The 22,567-nt window shown below is 43.8% G+C and overlaps 1 protein-coding gene across 1 annotated transcript; it reads left to right on the plus strand.

Annotated features, from left to right (window-relative positions):
- The first annotated feature begins 2,149 nt into the window (after positions 1–2,149).
- Positions 2,150–4,308, plus strand: LOC141787084 (uncharacterized). Its single transcript, XM_074665342.1, has 2 exons — positions 2,150–3,993; positions 4,131–4,308. Exons 1-2 carry the CDS (start codon positions 2,337–2,339, stop codon positions 4,244–4,246), a joined length of 1,773 nt encoding a protein of 590 aa, XP_074521443.1. The 5' UTR covers positions 2,150–2,336; the 3' UTR covers positions 4,247–4,308.
- The last annotated feature ends 18,259 nt before the right edge of the window (positions 4,309–22,567 follow it).

Raw genomic sequence — 22,567 nt, forward strand, 5'->3', positions numbered from 1 at the left:
TGAATCTGATCGACGAGCAGGTACAAAAGGTCATACATGAGCTAAGAAAGGACAAGGTCCTGTATGAGAAGGAGGAGACACTGAGACTGAAGGAGGAGGTGAATCTGATTGACCAGCAGGTACAAAAGGTCATACATGAGCTAAGAAAGGACAAGGTCCTGTATGAGGAGGAGGAGACACTGAGACTGAAGGAGGAGGAGGAGGAGGTGAAGGAGACACTGAGACTGAAAGAGGAGGAGAAGGAAAGAGGGAGACTGAGACTAAAGGAGGAGAAGGAAAAAAGACAAAGACAGGAGAGACTGAGAAAAGAAAAGGAAGAGAAGAGACTGAGACTAAAGGAGGAGAGAATAGGACAGGAGGAGGAGAAGGAGGGCATGAGACTGCAAAAGGTAGAGGAGACAGAGAGACTAGAGCTGAAACTGGATGGAGAGGAGGAGGGACTGAGACTAAAAGTGGAAGAGGAAAGACTGAGACTGAAGGAGGAGGAGAGACTTAAACTGGATGAGGAGGAGGAGGGACTGAGATTAAAGGAGGCGAAGAGGAGACTGAAACTGATGAAGGAGGAGAGACTGAAACTGGAGGAGGAGGAGGAGGGACTGAGACTAAAAGTGGAAGAGGAAAGACTGAGGCTGAAGGAGGAGGAGAGACTTAAACTGGATGAGGAGGAGGAGGGACTGAGATTAAAGGAGGCAAAGAGGAGACTGAAACTGATGAAGGAGGAGAGACTGAAACTGGAGGAGGAGGAGGAAGGACTGAGATTAAAGGAGGCAAAGAGGAGACTGAAACTGTTGAAGGAAGAGAGACTGAAACTGGAGGAGGAGGAGGAGGAGGAGAGCCAGAGACTTAAGGAGGCAAAGAAGAGAATAAGAATGAAGGAGGAGGTGAGAGTGAAACTGGAGGAGGAGGACCTGAGACTGAAGGAGAAGGAGCGACTGAGACTGAAGGAGGAGGAGAGACTGAGACTGGGGGAGAAGGAGAGACTGAAGGAGGAGGAGGAGGAGAGCCTCAGATTAGAGGAGGACAAGGAGGAGAAACTCAGACTGGAGCAGGAGGAGGAGGAGATAGTCAGATTAGAGGAGGAGAAGGAGAGACTCAGATTGGAGCAGGAGGAGGAGGAGATGGTCGGATTAGAGGAGGAGGAGGAGAAGGAGAGACTCAGATTGGAGCAGGAGGAGGAGGAGATGGCCGGATTAGAGGAGGAGGAGGAGAAGGAGAGACTCAGATTGGAGCAGGAGGAGGAGGAGATGGCCGGATTAGAGGAGGAGGAGGAGAAGGAGAGACTCAGATTGGAGCAGGAGGAGGAGGAGATGGCCGGATTAGAGGAGGGGGAGGAGGAGAAGGAGAGACTCAGATTGGAGCAGGAGGAGGACGAGAGACTCAGATTAGAGGAGGAGGAGAAGCATGAGAGACTCAGACTGGAGGAGGAGAAGGAGCAGGAGGAGAGACTCAGATTAGAGGAGGAGGAAAGAGACAAACAGGTAAGTATGGAGAGAAGGAGAAGAAGGAAAGAAAGGAGACTGAGACAGGAGGAGGAGGAGGAGAGACTCAGACTGGAGCAGGAGGAGGACGAGAGACTCAGATTAGAGGAGGAGGAGAGACTCAGATTAGAGGAGGACGAGAGACTCAGATTAGAGGAGGACGAGAGACTCAGACTGGAGCAGGAGGAAAGAGACAGACAGGTTAGTATGGAGAGAAGGAGAAGAAGGAAAGAAAGGAGACTGAGACTGGAGGAGGAGGACAGGCTCAGACTGGAGCAGGAGGAAGAGGAGAGGCTCAGACTGGAGCAGGAGGAAGAGGAGAGGCTCAGACTGGAGCAGGAGGAAGAGGAGAGGCTCAGACTGGAGCAGGAGGAAGAGGAGAGGCTCAGACTGGAGCAGGAGGAAAGAGACAAACAGGTTAGTATGGAGAGAAGGAGAAGAAGGAAAGAAAGGAGACTGAGACTGGAGGAGGAGGACAGGCTCAGACTGGAGCAGGAGGAAGAGGAGAGGCTCAGACTGGAGCAGGAGGAAGAGGAGAGGCTCAGACTGGAGCAGGAGGAAAGAGACAAACAGGTAAGTATGGAGAGAAGGAGAAGAAGGAAAGAAAGGAGACTGAGACAGGAGCATGAGAGACTCAGACTGGAGGAGGAGGAGGAGGAGAGACTTAGACTGGAGCAGGAGGAGGAGGAGAGGCTCAGACTGGAGCAGGAGGAGAGGCTCAGACTGGAGCAGGAGGAGAGGCTCAGACTGGAGCAGGAGGAGAGGCTCAGACTGGAGCAGGAGGAGGAGAGAGTCAGATTAGAGGAGGAGGAGGAGAGACTCAGACTGGAGCAGGAGGAAAGAGACAAACAGGTAAGTATGGAGAGAAGAAGAAGAAGAGAGAGGAGACTGAGACTAAAGAAGGAAGAGGAGGAGAGACAGAGACTGAAAGAGGAGGAGGAGAATGAAAAACTAAGAATGAAGGAGGAGAATGAGAGACTGAGACTGAAGGAGGAGATAGAAAAACGCAAGCAGGAGGAGGAGAAGAAACAGATGCAAGAGGACGAAGTGGACAAACTGATACGAGAGGAGGAGGAGAAACTGATTCGTGAGGAGGAGGAGACACAGATGCAAGAGGACCAAGTGGACAAACTAATACGAGAGGAGGAGGAGAGATTGATTCAGGATGAGGAGGAGACACAGATGCAAGAGGATCAAGTGGACAAATTGATACGGGAGGAGGAGGAGGAGGAGAGACTGACACAGAAGGAGGAGAGACTGACACTGAAAGAGGAGAGACTGACACTGAAAGAGGAGTTATTAAAAGAGAAGGAGGAGAGGAGACAGAGACAGGACAAGGAAGTCATTGAAAGACAAGAGATGATGGAGAACAGAAGGAGGAGAAGGGAGAGAAAACGGGAGGAGGAAGAGAAACTGAGACTAGAGGAGGAGGAGGATTTAGAAAGACTGTTACAGGAGGCGGAGCAGTGCTGGAGACAGGGGGAGAGACGAAAACAGGAAAAGAATAGGAAACTGAAACAGGAGCAGGAAGAGGAGAGACCACCAAACCAGAATGAGGAGAAGGAGAGACTGAGACTGAGATTGAGGGAGGAGAGAGAAAAACAAAAGCAGGAAGAGGAGAGAAAAGCTCTTATGGAGAAGACCAGGAGGCAGAGAGAAAGACAGGAGGAGGAGAAGAGACTTAGAGCAGAGGAAGAGAAGGAGAGACTGAGGCTAGAGGAAGAAGAGAAAAGAGTGAAACTTGAGAAGGAGAAGGAGAAGGAGAGACTGTTGGCACGGGTCCTGAGAGTAGATGACGAGGAGGAAGAGCCGGAGGTACAGATAATCAGACCAGATGAGGAGGAAAAGGAGAAAAGACTGAGACTTGAGAAGAAGAGACTGAGGCTGGAGGAAGAGGAGAAAAGAGCCAGACTTGAGAAGGAGAGACTGAGGCTGGAGGAAGAGGAAAAAAGGGTGAGACTTGAAAAGCAGAGACAGTGGGAGGAGGCAGGGTTGCTAGTGGTCCTGAAAATACGTGACGAGGACGCAGAGACGGAGGTACAGACATTCACAACAGATGAGGAGGAAGAGGAGAAAAGAGCCAGACTTGAGAGGGAGAGACTGAGGCTGGAGGAAGAGGAAAAAAGGGTGAGACTTGAAAAGCAGAGACAGTGGGAGGAGGCAGGGTGGCTAGTGGTCCTGAAACTAGGTGACGGGGACGAAGAGACCGAGGAGGAACCAAGCCCATATGAGGAGGAAGAGGAGAAATGGAAAGATGCGGTGTGGGCGGACAAGCGGGAGATGACGGAGAGCAGGTGGATAAGGGAAAGAAGAAGGAGGGTGCTGCGGGAGCAGGAGGAGAAACGTAGAGGACAGGCACACTCTGGGGAACAGGAGGAAGAGAAAAGTCATCAACCTCTTCAAAATGAGAGCCAGTTTTCAAAACTGAAACTGCGCCTCCTGGAGCTCCAGAGGGACCGGGTCCTCAAGAACATCACCAGGAGTGAGAAGAAGGAGGCCAAGATCCAGGCCAGGGGTAAGAAAGCAACTTTCAAACCTTGTTTTTAAATTTCTCTTTTAAAAAAAAGATTTGATTTGATCAAAAATCTGTCAAATAAGAGACAATCTCTCAGCTTCACTCAAAAGTCACCTTGAATATTTGGTTTCTTTCAGAGGATCCTGATCCTGCCGACAAGGAGATGCGCTTACGGAAGCAACAGTCCAAGAGGATGAAGCTGCAGAAGAAGCAGAGAAACCTGGAGGAGAAGATAAGCCGCAAGACGGGGTGAGGACTCCAGGATGAACTCAGCCAAGGAGAAGAGGTAAGTGTTTGGTAAGTATTTGCATTATTTAGTACACACACACACACACACACACACACACACACATACACACACACACACACACACTTCATAAAAAAAAACTAAAAACACACAAAACATTTAAACAGTTAAACTACTTTCAAAAATCATTTAAATTAGAGAAAAATAAAAACATAAAAAACCCTAGAATAGTTATTTTAAAGTAGGTATAAAGTAGAAGAAAGTTATTTGTCCTCCGATGAGGGGGGGTGGTGGCAGGGTAAAAGTAAAAGGTTGGACAACACACACACACACACACACACACACACACACACACACACACACACACACACACATAAAATTATATTATTCTTTCAATTCAAACATTTCATTAAATGATGCTTGATTGGATAAGTTAAAGATTGTGTGTTGTCTAATAAAAGGTATTTAAATGATGTTCAAAAAAGTTCCCAAAATTAAAATAATTATCCAAAGAACAAGAAAAAAAATCAGGCAAAAAAAAAGTCAGACTCTAAATAGTTCTTTTAAAGTAGAAGAAAGTTATATGTCCTCCGATGAGGGGGGGTGGTGGCAGGGTAAAAGTAAAAGGTTGGACAACACACACAAAATTATATTACCCTTAAAATTCAAACATTTCACTAAATGATACTTGATTAGATAGTTAAAGCTTATGTGTTGTCCAATAATAGGTTTTTAGTTCATTTATTTTTTATCACTTTTTTAATCACAATTATCATCTCAATTACAAAAAAATAAATGAATAAATTAAACAAATAGTTAATTTAAAAGTCAGACTCTAAATAGTTCTTTTAAAGTAGAAGAAAGTACTTTGTCCTCCGATGAGGGGGGGTGGTGGCAGGGTAAAAGTAAAAGGTTGGACAACAAACACAAAATTTTATTACCCTTTAAATTCAAACATTTCATTAAATGATACTTGATTAGATAGTTAAAGCTTATGTGTTGTCCAATAATAGGTTTTTAGTTTATTTTTTATCACTTTTTTAATCACAATTATCATCTCAATAACAAAAAATAAATGAATTAATTAAACAAATAGTTAATTTAAAAGACAGACTCTAAATAGTTCTTTTAAAGTAGAAGAAAGTTATTTGTCCTCCGATGAGGGGGGGTGGTGGCAGGGTAAAAGTAAAAGGTTGGACATCACACACAAAATTATAGTTATTTTTCCTATAACATTTTACTTGATATCTTGATAAGATGGTTAAAGCTAATGTGTTGTCCAGTAAAAAGTGTTTAAATTACGTTTAATAGAGTAGTCTCCAAAATCACAATAATTATCCTGATAACAAGAAAAAAAAAAACAGGCAAAAAAAGTTAGACTCTGAATAGTTCTTTTAAAGTAGAAGAAAGTTATTTGTCCTCCGATGAGGGGGGGTGGTGGCAGGGTAAAAGCTAAAGATTGGATGACACACACAATTTTTTTTTCTAGGAATCATTTAAACTTTAAAAACAACTAGTTTGACAACTTCCAAACTAGTGTCTTTAATGTAGAACAAAGTACTTTGTCCTCCGATGAGGGGGGGTGGTGGCAGGGTAAAAGTTCAGAGAAAAAATCAAAGTTAATTGTTGTGTGTGTCCAACACAATTATCAGTTCAGCTAATAATCTGCTAATCTAATTTGAAATAGATGAACAGAGCTTGTTCAGGTGTCATCCAAATCAAAATTTTACAGCCAGTGTTTTTCTAAACAAATTTCATCTAGTTTAATGTAAACAGCTATTAAATCATGTGGACAATGAATAAAAAAATAGTTTGACCAGACTCAGCTCTTTTCTGAAATAGTTCTTTAAATATAGAATAAAGTTATTTGTCCTCCGATGAGGGGGGGTGGTGGCGGGCCAAAAATAAAAAACCAACAACAACAACAAAAAAACTGGAAGGAAAGCTGCAGTGTGTGCTGAGACACACACACAATCAAATAACATGTAAATAAATTAAAATACAATGTTAAGAAATGATCAATTATTCAAAGATCATAGGACACATGATCATAGGTAGTTCTAAAATAGTTCTAAATAAATGATGACTGTCATGATCTGACGAGATAAATTTCCATCTTAATAAATATGAGTCTGGAAACAAATACTTTCAAAATAGGACTTAGTGATTGGATGAGGAAAAGAGACGGTCTGAAAGCGTAGCATGGAATAAAGTTATTTGTCCTCCGATGAGGGGGGGTGGTGGCGGGCTAAAATTAGGCAAAGCAACAAAAAGCAAGAAGCATCAAACAGAAGAAGTGTGTGATTTAACACTCCAATATGATATAGTGCAGTGATCCATTCACAGCCAATTTGAAAATGACAAAGATACACAGTCAAACAACCTGAAAAGGTCAAACTTGTGAGAGCAGATGTCCCTGACACAGAGACAAAAGAACAACCTGAGCACAGGCGCTCTAAACCACAATGTAGGAAACATTGTCAGCGCCTATTTGAGGTAAGTTCTCATTTGAAGAAAATCAAATGTTGTGAGGAAAGGCCTCAAAGTACGGCATCTTGTCTCCCACTGGCTGTCACCTGCCTCAAAGGCTCCTGAGTGGATGAAAAACACAGGGATGGACCCGCAGTACAACACCATACCGCCCGCTTCAGGAAAAGCCCAAACTATCAGCACCAACAGCCGTCAGCCAGCGTGGAAAACACTACCGGAGCATCAGTGCATCAAAAAAACACTGAGCGACGACGGTTGAGCTCTTTCAAACTCATCAAGTGGGTGCAATGTCGGGTCCTGAGCTGGGACCAGAGCGGGCTTCAGTGCAGCGTTACCACAAACCACTTGAGCTTACGGCCACGACTGTTCCAGTGAATGCAAACGCTGCAGTAAATGCAGGTATGACATGCAACGTGTTGTCTGGATCGGTGTACGTGTGCTGCTGATGCTCCCTGAAAGTTTTCTTCCACAGACGCCCAAACAGCTCAAACTCAGGTGTTGTATCCATGGAAGTGTAAGCCTTCATATTTAAAGCCTGTGAACTGACAGCTACAAAGCCATTCCTCCTCTCTTTTCATTCCTCTCTGGTTTTATCTGATTGATCGTAGCTGCCTCGCCAACACTGAGGCGCTCATTTCCTGTCCATCGGCCAGGTTCACGTGTGTTACACTGCAAAGGAGCTTTTACTGCTGCTTTCTGCTTCTGTCCCAAGGTGTCCATCTACAGAGAAACAAAGGAGGGAAGTGGAGACACGAAATGAAGTGAGGTGACGTATAACAAACACCTGACAGACAAACCTGTGAAACCTGTGAGTGTACTTTCACTCCCAACAGGTGAGTGTTCTTTTGCATGGTGTGCTGTCAACAAGATATTGTGTGTCATGTGACTCCAGAGTCATGATCTCCGCAGGTGATCCAGATCTAGAGCAGCAAACAGAACCAGGGTTCAGCCCCAGAGGTCTGGGCACTGTAGATCCTGCTGCAGCAGAAGATCGGGATGCTACACCCAGTTTGAGCAGCTGGTACTCTGGGAAACAGTTCACCCTGACCCGTGTAAAGTGGCTACACGCTCTCTGTGTACTCCAGCCTCTTCAGTGCCGTGTGGAAGAGTTTTCCCAAGGCCGAGGAAAACGTTTCAAACTGAAGAAACTGACTGAGTCTGAAAACTGTGGATAAAAGCTCAGAACCAGTTCCACAAGCACACACACACTGCCCAGTTCCTCAAGCACACACACACTGCCCAGTTCCACAAGCACACACACTCTGCCCAGTTCCTCAAGCACACACACACTGCCCAGTTCCTCAAGCATACACACACTGCCCAGTTCCTCAAGCACACACACACACTACCCAGTTCTTCAAGCACACACACACTGTGCCCAGTTCCTCAAGCACACACACACACACTTCCCAGTTCCTCAAGCACACACACACACTGCCCAGTTCCTCAAGCACACACACACTGCCCAGTTCAAGCACACCCCATTTCCCCCCACACCCATGAACCTCTTTACCAATGAACCTGTGGTGCCACATCATGTTATAACGCCCCGTGCTGTAATACTGTAATACATTTTCAATTCATTTTGTAAAAAACAGCATTTTGTAATAATCTGACACATTTTGTTTTATAGTGTTTTAAATGTATGTGATAAACTTTGCTGCATTATGTAGTACATTCAGACATATTGCATCAGTCATTACAAAATGCAGGTGTTGTATTTTTTTTATATCAAGAAAATATAAGAATTAGGTGCATTATGCAACAAACCAGCCAAATAGATATCTCAAATTAAAAAAAAAAAAAAAATGTTATACCATCAGAAATATATTGTAGGTGTGGGTGCCTGGAGGGCTGAGAGGTGGGCAAGGCACCTAGCAACGGGTAAAACTGAAATGATAGGAATTTTAGGGCGCAAGGTCTTTTGGGGCCGTGGTTGTGTGGTGTAGTCAGCAGAGGGGGGGTGCTTAAGTGTGGGTGCGCAGGGCCGAGAGGTGCAGAAGTCACCCAGGGCCGAGAGGTGGTCCCGGTGGTCCCCGTGGTCCCCGTGGTCCCGGTGGTCCCCGTGGTCCAGGCGGTCCGGGGCTAAGTGTGGCTGCCTGGGGGGCTGGCTGAGAGGTACCCAAATGGCCTGCCAACACCTGATGCCCCCTGACGCTCCTGGCGCTTGGTGCCAGTCACTGGAGTTTGATTTAGATTTGACCAATGAGGCGTCATCACTAGTTTTTCTAATGAAATTATATTTGCCCCTCATGCTGCTTTCTCTAAGTCAATATCTTTTTGATGATCTGTTTTTTTTTCCTAATAAAGACATCCATTTTGGTGGTTTGTTACATAATGCACATAATTCTTACATTTTCTTCATCAAAAAGTGCAACGCCTGCATTTTGTATTTACTGATGGATGCGCGGTGTCAGAATGTATTACATAATGCAGAGGAGTTTACTATGCACTGCGCTCAAAAATTCTAGACCAAAATGCAGCGTTATTACATAGTGAATTGAAAATTAATCAGATTATTACATCATGGGGCGTTATTACATAATGTGGCAATACAAACCCCCAAAACATACTTTGCCAAAAGCCATAAAATGATCAGTATTTGCACCAGTATGGAGCTATTATTGTAACAAAATGATTAGCGTGTGTAAATGCATCCCAAATGTTTGATTACACAAAGGTGTAAACAGATTTGCAAATGTGTCAAATATCCACAAATGTCTTTGCCAATCCAGAAATGTTTAAACTGCTTTACAAATAAATGGATGGTCTTAAATGGCTGAAAAGTCTGGGTATTTTTCAAATCCCATCATTATTGTCATCATTACGACTGAGGCGGGCCTCCCGATGGACTGTCTGTGTGCACGTGATGTTTGCTACAGTCCTGCCGGGCCAGTGATCTGCAAATGAGAAAGAATCCGTCTGTGAGAGGCGGATTACTTTGCCCTGAGCTCAGGCTCCCAGGCGCAGGCTGCCAGGTATGGAGCTATCATTGTAGCACCACGCCTCAGCCACTTAGCAATCCACACTGCCTCAGTTGTATCTGATGATTTGTGTGGATTTTTAGCTCTTGTAAGACAAACAAAAAAAAAAAATTGAGACTTTTCAGCCATCTCAGACTACATTTTTATTTGTGAATCAGTTTAAACATTTGTGGATTTGTGCACACATTTGTAAATATTTGACAGATTTGTGAATCGGTCCACACATTTGTGGATCAGTTCACATATTCGTGGATGCATTGACCCACACACACATCATTTTGCCACAATAATAGCTCAATACACCAGCTCAATGTGACAATGACATGAATGAGTCTTTGTTTGTGGAGCACATCTTATGAATGTGGCAGAAGTGGTCCAGAATGAAGAGGTCAATTTGAGCTAGGCTTCAAATCAAGGTGTGCATTAGGTCTACTTTAAGAAGTAGCCTTAAATGAAGAGGTCAATTTAGGCTACGAAAAAAGTGGACTAGAATGGAGTCTATCAGACAGAGACAGACTCAGGAAAACTTGACATGTTCTGGACCGTTCAATGCAACAAAGATTAGAAACCCTTGTGCTGAGTTTGGATGCAGAGAAGGCATTTGACTGGGTCATGTGGACCTTTTAATATAAAGTAATGCCTAAATTTGGATTCCACCAGAGCCTAATGCAGTGTTTCCCAATCCTGGTCCTGGGGACCCCCTGCCCTGCATGTTTTTTATGTTCCCCACTCCAACACACCTGATTCAAATGATCAGCTCGTCATCAAGCCCTGCTGGAGCCGGATAACGAGCCATTCATTTGAATCAGGTGTGCTGGAGTGGGGTAACATCTAAAACGTGCAGGGCAGGGGGGTCCCCCAGGACCAGGATTGGGAAGCACTGCTCTAATTGATGTAATTGCTGCTTTATACAATAAACCAAGAGCTAAAATAAAGATTAACGGAGCCCTATCTGATTGAACTGTGTTCCTCACAGTTTTATCTTCCTGGAAAAGGATCACCAAAACATGTGGGTTAGGGAATGGGACTCAAATACTTGAGCCTTAGAGTCAAATAGGATTGATGGCAGATTTGGGGCTTGGCTCTCAAAAGGCTTGACCACCTGTTACACTTTTATTCAGAAAGGGATGTTTCAGAGTTTTGAGGAACTTGAAAAATCTCATGGTTTAGAAAAAGAGGACTTCCAGCGATATTGACAGGTTAGAACTTATTTGAATCAAAACTTGAAAGACAAGTGGGAAAAATCTGATTGAGAATTCCTCAGTGTGTTTCTATCTGTGTTGAAACAGGCTCACGCTAAGTACAAAGCTCATTTCTAAACTATATGATGGTACTTTGCTATCTAATCAGGGTGATACAAACTATATAGGAAATGAGTGGGAGAAGGAGGGAAACATATGCATTTCAACTGAAAGCTGGGAAAACATTTGAAGTTACGATGGATGGCCTCAACCTCCAACACATGGAGGGAATTCTGTGGGAAAAACATAGGTAGATTTTTTTGGTAACCCCAGCCCAGGGAAAACTTCAGAACAGTGGAGACACCTGCTGGAGACTCTGTGGGACAAAAGATGCAAATCACTGTCCTATTTCTTGGAGTTGTCAATGGATCAAAGCGTTTTGGGAGCAGCTGTGGAGCAATATCTTTACTGAGGACGTTCCTGTTAAGTTGGAAGCCCTGTATTTGGGAGATTTTTCTTTTGAAAACTGGACTCTGAGAGACAAAAAGCTGCTGGCTGTGCTTTTGGCAGCAAGCAAAAAGACAATCACCAGAAAGTGGTTAAAAGCCCAGGCACCTACAATGGAAAAGTGGCTTGATATTGTACAGGACATTTACAGTCTTGAGAGGTGGTCATTTTCTCTGAAGGGTCAAAGGGAATCCTTTTTCAGGACTTGGTCATTTTGGACAAACTACGTGAAACCCGTAATCTCTGTAATCTGACCAGGTTTTGTTTATTGTGAATCCACCTACCTGGTTTGGGTTTGGGTTTAGGTTGATGCAAAGGTCAAAATTTGGATGTGTCTTATTCCAGATAAGTTAAGAAACGGAGCCAGACCCCTCCTCCGCTCACCTCTTCTCCTTGTTGTTAAATCTATTAAAACTAAGGATTGGCAATGATCATTTTCATAACCACGTGTGGAATGTTTACTGCATACTGTACCCTTTCCCCAAAGGAACGTTATGTCACATGTGCCTTTCCAAACAAACAAAAACTGACCAAAAAAGAAAAGTGCTATGTTGACCCAATTTTTATTTTTTTTATTATTATTATTATAATAAGTAGTAGTAGTAGTAGCAGTAGTAGTAGTAGTAGTAGTAGTAGTAGTAGTAGAAGCCTAGTAGTAGTATTAGTTGTTGTAGTAGTAGTAGTCTTAGTTGTTGTAGTAGTAGTAGTAGTAGTAGTAGTAGTAGTAGTAGCAGTAGTAGTAGTAGTAGTATTAGTTGTTGTAGTAGTAGTAGTAGTAGTAGTAGTAGTAGTAGTGGTAGTAGTAGTAGTAGTATCATTGAAAAGTCATCAAAGCTTGGACACATGGAGTTTTTCTCAGACACCTCAGAATAAGGTGCTTCTTGTTTGTGGAGGTTCACCGCTGTTTCTGTACATTTAGCAGAGTTTGAGCTGAATGCCAAGATTTGTCCTTACTCTTTTAGGATGACTTCTCATGTTGTATAATTGGGATTCCGGGTAACAGAAATAGCACAGCCCTACTTGTTCCTTATTTCACAAATCAGATGTTTATGGGAGCCGACACTGTTTTTTGGGCCTGTGTTTTGTGCTTCTCCACAGAGAGGAAGGAAGAACGAGTTAAAATGGCCACGCTGTCCACTTTATATACAGGATGCTCCACACTCTCTTCCAGCGCTCGTTCCTCAACATGAGCAGACACTGGGTCGTAGGTTTGGTGGCAGAGTGAAAAGCCTGCAAAGAGTACGAGCAGAGACCCTGTTAGCGACACAGCGTCAAAGCTTATGTTTGCCGTTAGAAGAGCCAGTGAGCACATGTGAGTGTTCCTGTTAATGCACTCACCACCCTGCTGGGGAAGCTGCTCAACTCACCCTGATCAAAACCCAAACGTGCGCTGACAGAAGCTTTTCCTGGTTTTTACTTGGACCCTCGATAAGAAATGTTTGAACAGTCATTTTGGATGTTGCGGATGTGCCGAGTGTTCATTCTGCTGCTTAAAAAAAACCCTGTGGAGAGAGTCAGAGAACAGTGGTACAAGTTTTACTTTTTATTCATCACTTACTAACAATTTCAATGATGATTTTTAATCACAGTCATAACATGACAGTCATATGAGGAAACATATGTGTGCTTACTTGTGTAAATGTGTGTGTAGAACAGAAAATGATCAATGATTTGAATAAATACAGAAAAACGTGCAAATAAAGCCTTGATTGTTTTCTTTCTGTAAATAAAAAAGGTACAAAACTCTGGTTTGTCCTAAAACACTTTGGCTTCAACATAAACAGAGAAGAACAGCTGCAAACGATGCAAATTAGGAGTCTATATCGCATCCATATTCCATCTCTACATGAAACCTCGAGGCTGACTGTTGCAGTCCTCTAAAGTTGCCAGTAGAGTGCGGAACACAGACACACACACACACACACACACACACACACACACACACACACACACACACACACACACACACACACACACACACACACACACACACACACACACACACACACACACACACAGAGTTTGCTTACCCTCCATACATCTTCATAGTCTATGTCACAGGTCAGTAACTCTCCATCCTTCTCTGGGAAAAGCTGGTGGCCCATTTTCTGTAAAGAAAAGCAGAAATGAGGCTCATAGTTGAGAGGACAGTTTGATTTGAGTTCAGTGGTGTTTTATAGGCTCAGAAATGAATTCTACATTCAAAACTATTTACAAATGAAGATTTTATTCACTGTTGTGAAAAAAAAAACAAAACAGAATTGAACAGGAGTTTATTGATGTGCATGCAGACAGAATGGTTTTTGGATGGGTCTGCTGGTGTCCTCCCCCAGCAGGGGGTCACTGGTCTCTGGTACCACTGTTATGATGTTCACTGAGAGAAAAGTTCAGGATCCCCTGGTCTGACTAACCAGCCAGAGTCTGTGGGTGGTGTTTTATTGTGAAATAGAGCAGACAACCTGAGCCAGCAGCGCCCCTGAATCCCCGTCCTGGTCCATCTTCTCTGTTTCATTTGATGTGAGCCGCTTGAATTGATTTCTGTTCCTGACATCACTCGCTACATTTCTTACTCCAGCCCTGGAGTCCTGATCTGTAATAAAGGGGAAAAGGCTAAAAAAATAAGCTGACAAAAAAACACTAAAGACCAACAGAAAAGCTTTGAACTTGCAGGTAAACACATCAGGAGACTTAGGATGTATCAGCCTAAAGAGTTTTCATTCTCCTGTAATGCTTTTAGTTTGCTTTGGAAGGTTTGGGCAGCTAGACAGGATCTTTTTTCTTAGTACGGAAAGCTCTAGAGCAGGGATGTCAAACTGGTGGCATGGAGGGCCAAGAGGCTGCAGGTTTTCCTTCCAAACAAGAACTCCAGCAGCTGATTTGTCTGATTAGTCCCTGCTCTCTGCTTGAAGGTGAGGTAATGAGTGAAATCAGCTGGTAGAGTTGTTGGTTGGAAAGAATAGCTGCAGCCTCTTGGCCCTCCATGCCACCAGTTTGACATCCCTGCTCTAGAGTGTCCAGAATGGCACTCCTCGTGGGTTAATGCAGATAATAAGGTCAGATTAAAGTGAAAGTTTAGCTCTGTTCCACTTGTGTGTATGTGTCAGTGTAGCTTTAAACCAAGAGGGAAATGTATGAGGTAAAGATCCAGGTGGTCCAGCTGGAGGTGATTTCGAGAGTGATTGAGACACACGGGGATGTCCTCTGGGGCATGTTCCCTGGGGCATGATGGGTCCTGCACGGCTAAGAAAACATGGCAAGTGTGAGATGGCTGAGAGAAATAGACAAAATGACATAGACAAGGATGCGACAGCTTAAAAAAGGCAGCAAAGATGACTCGAAGGCGTTGTTAATCCATGAGTGATTTGACTTTGCGGCTTGTTTTTGTAGAGAAGAAAGACAATGTGTGAAGTTGTTGGTTGATTTGTACAGTGAGCTTAGTGAGAATGAACGTAACCCGCGCACCCCAGCCAGCCCGCCCGCCCGCCCGCAGGCCCCTGCCCAACCCTAGGTGGGGTCGGGGGCCTAGTCTCACGCCGCTGGCAGCTTCCCTCCAGCCCCCTCTCTCCCCCAGGGGCCTTGCTCTCCGGCGGGTCCCGGGGAACCCTAAGCGCCCCAGCCAGCCCGGCCAGCCCGGCCAGCCCGGCCACCCCGGCCCAACCCTAACCCAACCCTACGGACCCGGGTCGGGGCCAAGTCTCCCACCCCGGGCGGCCACCCCTTTAGCCCCCGCTCTCCCTCGGGGCCTTGCTCTCCGGCGGGTCCCGGAGAACCCTAAGCACCCCAGCCAGCCCGGCCACCCCGGCCCAACCCTACGGACCCGGGTCGGGGCCAAGTCTCCCACCCCTGGCAACCACCCCTTTAGCCCCCGCTCTCCCTCGGGGCCTTGCTCTCCGGCGGGTCCCGGAGAACCCACCCCAGCCCTGCTCTCCACTGGGTCCCGGGGAACCCAGACTTAAGTCCCCCTCCGCCGACTACACCAATTGGCCCGTCCCAAAAGAACAACGCGCCCCTGGTAGGAGGTGGCCATTTTTTGACAAGGCAAAACTTCAGCTACTCGTTAACACAAATATCTAATCAGCCAATCACATGGCACAAACTTTGAATGTGGACAGGTTGTTGGTGCCAGACGGGCTGGTCTGACAGGACTTCAAATACTGAGCTGAAAAACACACACACACACACACACACACACACACACACACACACACACACACACACACACACACACACACACACACACACACACACACACACACAGACTGAGCCTACAGAGCATCCTCTCACCGCTCAGGGATGAACTTCTCCGGCTCCGGCCAGTGCTCCTGGTCATAGTGAAGGAAGCCTGCTGGGAACTCCATCGTCACACCTTTAGGGACCAGTTGTCCGTTCAATGTGCGGTCGTGGTCCATCTATCTGATCTACTTGAACCCTGGAGGGTAGAGGCGCAACGCTTCACTTATGACCAGGTCTAATACTTCAGCTCCTGGACACTGGTGTAATCTGGAGACTCCTGCAGCAAAAAGAACAACGTAAACACACTGCAGTAAACAACTAAAGCATCATTTACAGCAAAGGTTCCTGGGTAATAAAGTTAATTCACAACAATCCTAAAACTTCGGCCTGAGCCCCCCACCCCAAACGATTAAAGAAATAAAGAACCTTGGTATAAAGAAGTAATAATAACATAGGCACTATAACAACACAAAATCTTATTTAGTCAACTCATAGTTGTAGGATCAGATTATGAATGGTTTGTTTACATTCATGTTTGTTTGTAACTGAGCTCATCAAGGGTGAAAGTCTTTATGAGGGTAGGACCTTGTTAGTGCGGTTAAGTGTTTCACCCGGAAGGGTCAAACAGTTTTTGACCGCTGTGCGGTGAGGCACCATGGTGATGCAGAAGGGTGAACAAACATTTGGTAAGTGTATTACACAAGTTAACCGTTTGCTTTGTCAAACAAATGGACTGATCATTGAAAAAGCAAACAAAACCTGGAGTTTCATCCATCAAAAAGCCAACAGGAGCGCCTCAGTTGTTATCCAGGTGTAGCATCTCAGTGCCTTAAAGCATTGGCTTGGCATCTTCAGAAGTTGTACAATCCAAAAATTGAAATCATGAAATTGTAAATTTTAAGATGTCAAATTTAAGAGATTAAAAGTACGATGAATATATACATTTTTAAAACCGTTAAATACAAGACCCAAAGAAAAAAAATCAAAAATCAAAAATGATTAAAAAAAAGTCACAATGGGAGACGAAAGACATCGTTACCAAAAAAAATGTAATAAATTCTGAGAAAAGTGAAGACATTTTTTAAGTCAAAGCTTTATCACAGATAATAATTAAAAAATAATAATAATTACAAATATTATAATGTGCAAAATGAAAGTTCTGGCTTTAGAAATTTTTTCAGTCAGTGCATTTTGTTCTGAATACAAAAATGTGTAAGTATGTCAGGAGTTTGCGTGCTCTGTGTGACTGTAGAAACATGAAGGGGATCTGCTGTTTGTGTGGACATAAAAGTCTCACCCACAGTTTACAGATGAACCGTATTTCTTATTAAAGATAAAGATAAAGATAAAAAATACTTTATTAATCCCAGAAGGGAAATTCATTATTATTATTATTATTAGTAGTAGTAGTAGTAGTATTATGATTAGGAGACCATACTCTTTTAAAAATGCTTGCTTATATTTTCTGAAAGTTCTGCCTTCAGCCTGTTCTGATAAATACACACTGAATCTTTAAAGCAAACCTCTGTTAATGTTTATTCACTACCATCACTTTACAGGCTCCTTCATTTTATGAGAGCAGTAAAAACGATCTGGCTAAAATTGGTGGACTTCCTTCCACTTGAGTCTAACCCTAGCTCCATATCTTCTGCCTCTCCATCTGTCTGAGGTGGAGAACTTGATAAGTGATTGCTAGGGATGGAAAAAAAAAATGCTTTAAACTAGATTAAAAACAAAACAAAGAAGTAGTGTACAGTAACAGCTCAGGCCGTAACCTTGCTCTATCACTTAGAAATGCCAGTGTTTACAACAGATTTTCAAGTATTGGCTCACTCCACGGTTAGTTAAACAACGTTAAAGATGTCAGTGACCTCACCTCACCTCATGTGTCAGCTCTCTTCTCCAAGTGTTGATAGTTTCATGTAGTCTTCTTCATCCAGCATTATTTCACAGCTAACAAGAAAAGTCGGCTCCATGCTGCCCTCCAACGGTCGGGATGGGCTTCGTTCATCCCGAGTTCAAAGAAGGAGAGCCGCTCATCCCACTTTCAGCATTTAAATTAGCGGATCAAAACTCTCAATTTCTACTCAGTGAAAATTGTGTTTGTATTTTATTTAATAATAATTATTTATAGTTTGATTCGTTTTTACATCAAGTCGTGTTTATGCTGAAAGCGCAGACGTATGTAAACCACTAGAGTGAAACTTTTGGAAAACAATCAAGTATTTGAAAAAAAAAAACAACTAAAAGGATTATTTTTCTAAACTGTCGAGCAGGCATGGGAGAGTTAATTATTTGGACTTTTATTTCCCATTTTAATATTTTTTTTTTTAATTATTTTTATTATTGTTAAAACGTCAGGGACGCACGGGTTGCGTCTGAATTTGATTGGTGCAGATAAATTCTGGAATCTGTTAATTCCATCGGGGTATAAAATCAAGCTGGGCGTTCCTTCCGCCTTTTTCACCAAGGCACTTGGGGAGGTATGTTGCAAATTTTCCTGCTAAAGCTTGGCTAGCTTAAGCACAACTCAATAAAATGCATTTTTAGTCGGAAGAGGCGTGATATTGTGTGTTTCATTAATGTAATTTTTGTATTCCTTGATAAGATCTGTGACTTTTTTGAAGGTTTGACAGAGTTTAAATCATCCGTTGAGGTGACACAGGTCTTTGATCATAATAAATCTGAAAGAGATGCTTAATGTCATTTCCGATTGTAAAACTGATGTGAATTTCAAGTTGAAAGACTGTTTTGTAGCTTGTAGCTTTGATAGTTTCAGCTGCGGACATTGTCCGCATCGTTGTGTTGAAATTTATACTTGGAAGTTGAACAAAAACAAGGTAATCCTTAAGATTTGTGTTGAAAGAGAGACGATTTAAGTCTTTAAACGGCCAAAGTTAACTCGGTTTTGGTTTATCCTTCTTTTTTTACTGCATTTATGTGAATTTATTTGGTATAAGTGACTAAACAGAACAATTTCTGCCGTACGACCTCGGTGGTCGCAAGGCCGTTGCTGTGGCAGCACAAGCTAGTTTTCCATCTGTTTTCACAGTTTTCGGCTAATATTTAAGCTAGGTCATGCTGCAGCACAGCGCTAAACAGCTAAACATTGATTGAGGAGCTCATACCTGTGTAGCGTAGAGTTATGCGCCACAGATATTACTTTACTACAATTAAATATGTCCGTCCCTGTAATATTTTCAGCCGAGGTGTCCGCAAGCGTTTTATACAACAGCTCACACACGGTGCATACTTCCAAATGCATGTCGGTTTTAAACTAGCATCGACTAGCTCTGCTTTGCTGTAACAGTACACTTTAAACTCTGAAGGTAACATGATAGATAGAGGATTTTTTTCCCCCTTTTTTTTTTAACCGAAACATTCTGTGTTTTTACTATTACTGAACCGTGTCAGCAGTAATCTGTATTTATTTGACAGATTACACTGATGGCCATGTGACAGTGCTGGCTTTTCTTGATAAGATCTGTGACTTTTTCGAAGGTTTGACAGAGTTTAAATCATCCGTTGAGGTGAAACAGGTCTTTGATCATAATAAATCTGAAAGGGGATCTTAGTTTCATTTCCGAGTGTGAAACTCAATGTGAATTTGAAGTTAAAAGACTGTTTCTTAGTTTTAAGTTGTGATAGTTTCAGCTGCGGACATTGCCCGCATCTTTTGTTTGAATGTATACTTGGAAGTTGAACAAAAACAAGGTAGTCCTTCAGATTTGTGTTGAAAGAGAGACGATTTAAGTCTTTAAACTACCAAAGTTAACTGGGTTTTGGTTTATCTTTCTTTTTTAACTGCATTTATATGAATAAATTTGGTATATGTTCTTTTTTACCGAGACATTCTGTGTTTTTACTCTTACTGAACAGAAGTGTGTCAGCAGTAATCTGTATTTATTTATTACACCGACAGTTATGTGAGAAAGCTGGTTTTTATTTTTCTAAAGTAAAATTTCTATTATTTTGTGCTGACAACTGTTGGTCTATAAACAGTCAAAATCAAACCTCCTTAAAGCCTTTCCCAGTTAGATTCACACAAATGTGCTGCCACGTCTTCGGGACTGTTTCTGTAACACTAATATAAAAAGACTTGATTCTGTTGCGTTGTTTGCAAAGAGTTTTAAATATCATGCTTTGTACTGGTGTCAACGTCAATAGAGTAGAATAGAATGAAATAGAATAGAATAGATTTTATTTATGCCGAGGGGAAATTCAGGAGTCACAGCAGCAGCAAAATGACAGATTTTGGTGTTATTATAACCCTCACTACAATTTGAACAGAGTTTGTTTGTCGGAACTTAAAACACATGGTCCTTAACATTATAGCTTCCTTATAAATGTTCAATCCAATACAAAGAATCATGTTTTAAACAGTAATAACTATAAAGAGATAAATAACACGAAGAAGTGACATAAAACAACAACTATTTGGACTTTATTTTGTAATTAAAGAAATATTCTGATCATTTTTTCATTCAGAATACTGAAGCGAGAAGCACACAAACGAATTCAAACCATGACTGAGAGGAGAGAGGAGCACAGGAGAGGAGGAGGAGAAGAGAGAGGCGGGAGAGGCTTGAGGAGAGAGATGGTAAGTATGGAGAGCCGAAGACAGGAGCAGGAGGAGGTGGAGAGAGGGGTAAGTATGACCAGGATAAGGAGGTGGGACAAGAGACAGAGCCAGGAACGAGAGGAGAGGGAGAGATGGGAGTCAGAGGAGAAACTGAGACAGGAGGAGGAAGAGAGGGAGGTAAGTATGGCCAGGATGAGGAGGAGGGAGAGGAGACAGAGACAGGAGCAAGAAAAGAGGGAGAGATGGGAGTGGGAGGAGACACTGAGACAGGAGGAGGAAGAGAGAGAGGTAAGTATGGCCAGGATGAGGAGCAGGGAGAGGAGACAGAGACAGGAGCAAGAAGAGAGGGAGAGATGGGAGTGGGAGGAGACACTGAGGCAGGAGAAGGAGAGACTGAGACTGAAGGAGGATGAGAGAAAGAAACTGATACTGGAGGAGGAGGAGGAGGAGGGAACACAAATAGAGGACATAGTGATAGAGCTGGAGGAGCTGGAGGAGCTGGAGTGGGACATGAATCTGTAGGAGGAGGAGTTAAGAAAGTTAACGCATGGCTTAGAAAAGACAAATGATGTGAATGGAAGAAACAGACTGAGACTGAAGGAGGAGGAGAGACAGATAAGTTTGCAAAGAAGAAGAGCACAAAGAGTGAAAACACCGGGACTGGTGGAGGAGGTGAATCAGCCTGAGGAGGTGTTAAGAAAGGCAATAGATGACCTAGAAAAGGCAAAGGAGCGCTTTGACAGAAACAGACTGAGATGGGAAGAGGGGGAGAAGGGGAGACTAAGACTGGAGGAGGAGAAGAAGAGGTTGAAACTGAGGAAGAAAGAAGAGAGAGAGAGACGGGCAAGTTTGGAAAGAAGGAGAACACCAAGAGCGAAAATACTGGGACTGAGGGAGGAGGTGAATCTGATCGACGAGCAGGTACAAAAGGTCATACATGAGCTAAGAAAGGACAAGGTCCTGTATGAGAAGGAGGAGACACTGAGACTGAAGGAGGAGGTGAATCTGATTGACCAGCAGGTACAAAAGGTCATACATGAGCTAAGAAAGGACAAGGTCCTGTATGAGGAGGAGGAGACACTGAGACTGAAGGAGGAGGAGGAGGAGGTGAAGGAGACACTGAGACTGAAAGAGGAGGAGAAGGAAAGAGGGAGACTGAGACTAAAGGAGGAGAAGGAAAAAAGACAAAGACAGGAGAGACTGAGAAAAGAAAAGGAAGAGAAGAGACTGAGACTAAAGGAGGAGAGAATAGGACAGGAGGAGGAGAAGGAGGGCATGAGACTGCAAAAGGTAGAGGAGACAGAGAGACTAGAGCTGAAACTGGATGGAGAGGAGGAGGGACTGAGACTAAAAGTGGAAGAGGAAAGACTGAGACTGAAGGAGGAGGAGAGACTTAAACTGGATGAGGAGGAGGAGGGACTGAGATTAAAGGAGGCGAAGAGGAGACTGAAACTGATGAAGGAGGAGAGACTGAAACTGGAGGAGGAGGAGGAGGGACTGAGACTAAAAGTGGAAGAGGAAAGACTGAGGCTGAAGGAGGAGGAGAGACTTAAACTGGATGAGGAGGAGGAGGGACTGAGATTAAAGGAGGCAAAGAGGAGACTGAAACTGATGAAGGAGGAGAGACTGAAACTGGAGGAGGAGGAGGAAGGACTGAGATTAAAGGAGGCAAAGAGGAGACTGAAACTGTTGAAGGAAGAGAGACTGAAACTGGAGGAGGAGGAGGAGGAGGAGAGCCAGAGACTTAAGGAGGCAAAGAAGAGAATAAGAATGAAGGAGGAGGTGAGAGTGAAACTGGAGGAGGAGGACCTGAGACTGAAGGAGAAGGAGCGACTGAGACTGAAGGAGGAGGAGAGACTGAGACTGGGGGAGAAGGAGAGACTGAAGGAGGAGGAGGAGGAGAGCCTCAGATTAGAGGAGGACAAGGAGGAGAAACTCAGACTGGAGCAGGAGGAGGAGGAGATAGTCAGATTAGAGGAGGAGAAGGAGAGACTCAGATTGGAGCAGGAGGAGGAGGAGATGGTCGGATTAGAGGAGGAGGAGGAGAAGGAGAGACTCAGATTGGAGCAGGAGGAGGAGGAGATGGCCGGATTAGAGGAGGAGGAGGAGAAGGAGAGACTCAGATTGGAGCAGGAGGAGGAGGAGATGGCCGGATTAGAGGAGGAGGAGGAGAAGGAGAGACTCAGATTGGAGCAGGAGGAGGAGGAGATGGCCGGATTAGAGGAGGGGGAGGAGGAGAAGGAGAGACTCAGATTGGAGCAGGAGGAGGACGAGAGACTCAGATTAGAGGAGGAGGAGAAGCATGAGAGACTCAGACTGGAGGAGGAGAAGGAGCAGGAGGAGAGACTCA

This window comes from Halichoeres trimaculatus, unplaced genomic scaffold (genome assembly GCF_033239565.1).
Source record: "Halichoeres trimaculatus isolate MK-OKI-2021-1 unplaced genomic scaffold, fHalTri1.1 fHalTri1_scaffold_154, whole genome shotgun sequence".
In the NCBI taxonomy this organism is placed as follows: domain Eukaryota; kingdom Metazoa; phylum Chordata; class Actinopteri; order Labriformes; family Labridae; genus Halichoeres; species Halichoeres trimaculatus.

Coding starts and splice junctions, on each gene's coding strand:
- LOC141787084 (XM_074665342.1), top strand. CDS start 2,337: ATGGAGAGAAGAAGAAGAAGAGAGAGGAGACTGAGACTAAAGAAGGAA. Junction 3,994..4,130: donor GGCCAAGATCCAGGCCAGGG/GTAAGAAAGCAA, acceptor GGTTTCTTTCAG/AGGATCCTGATCCTGCCGAC.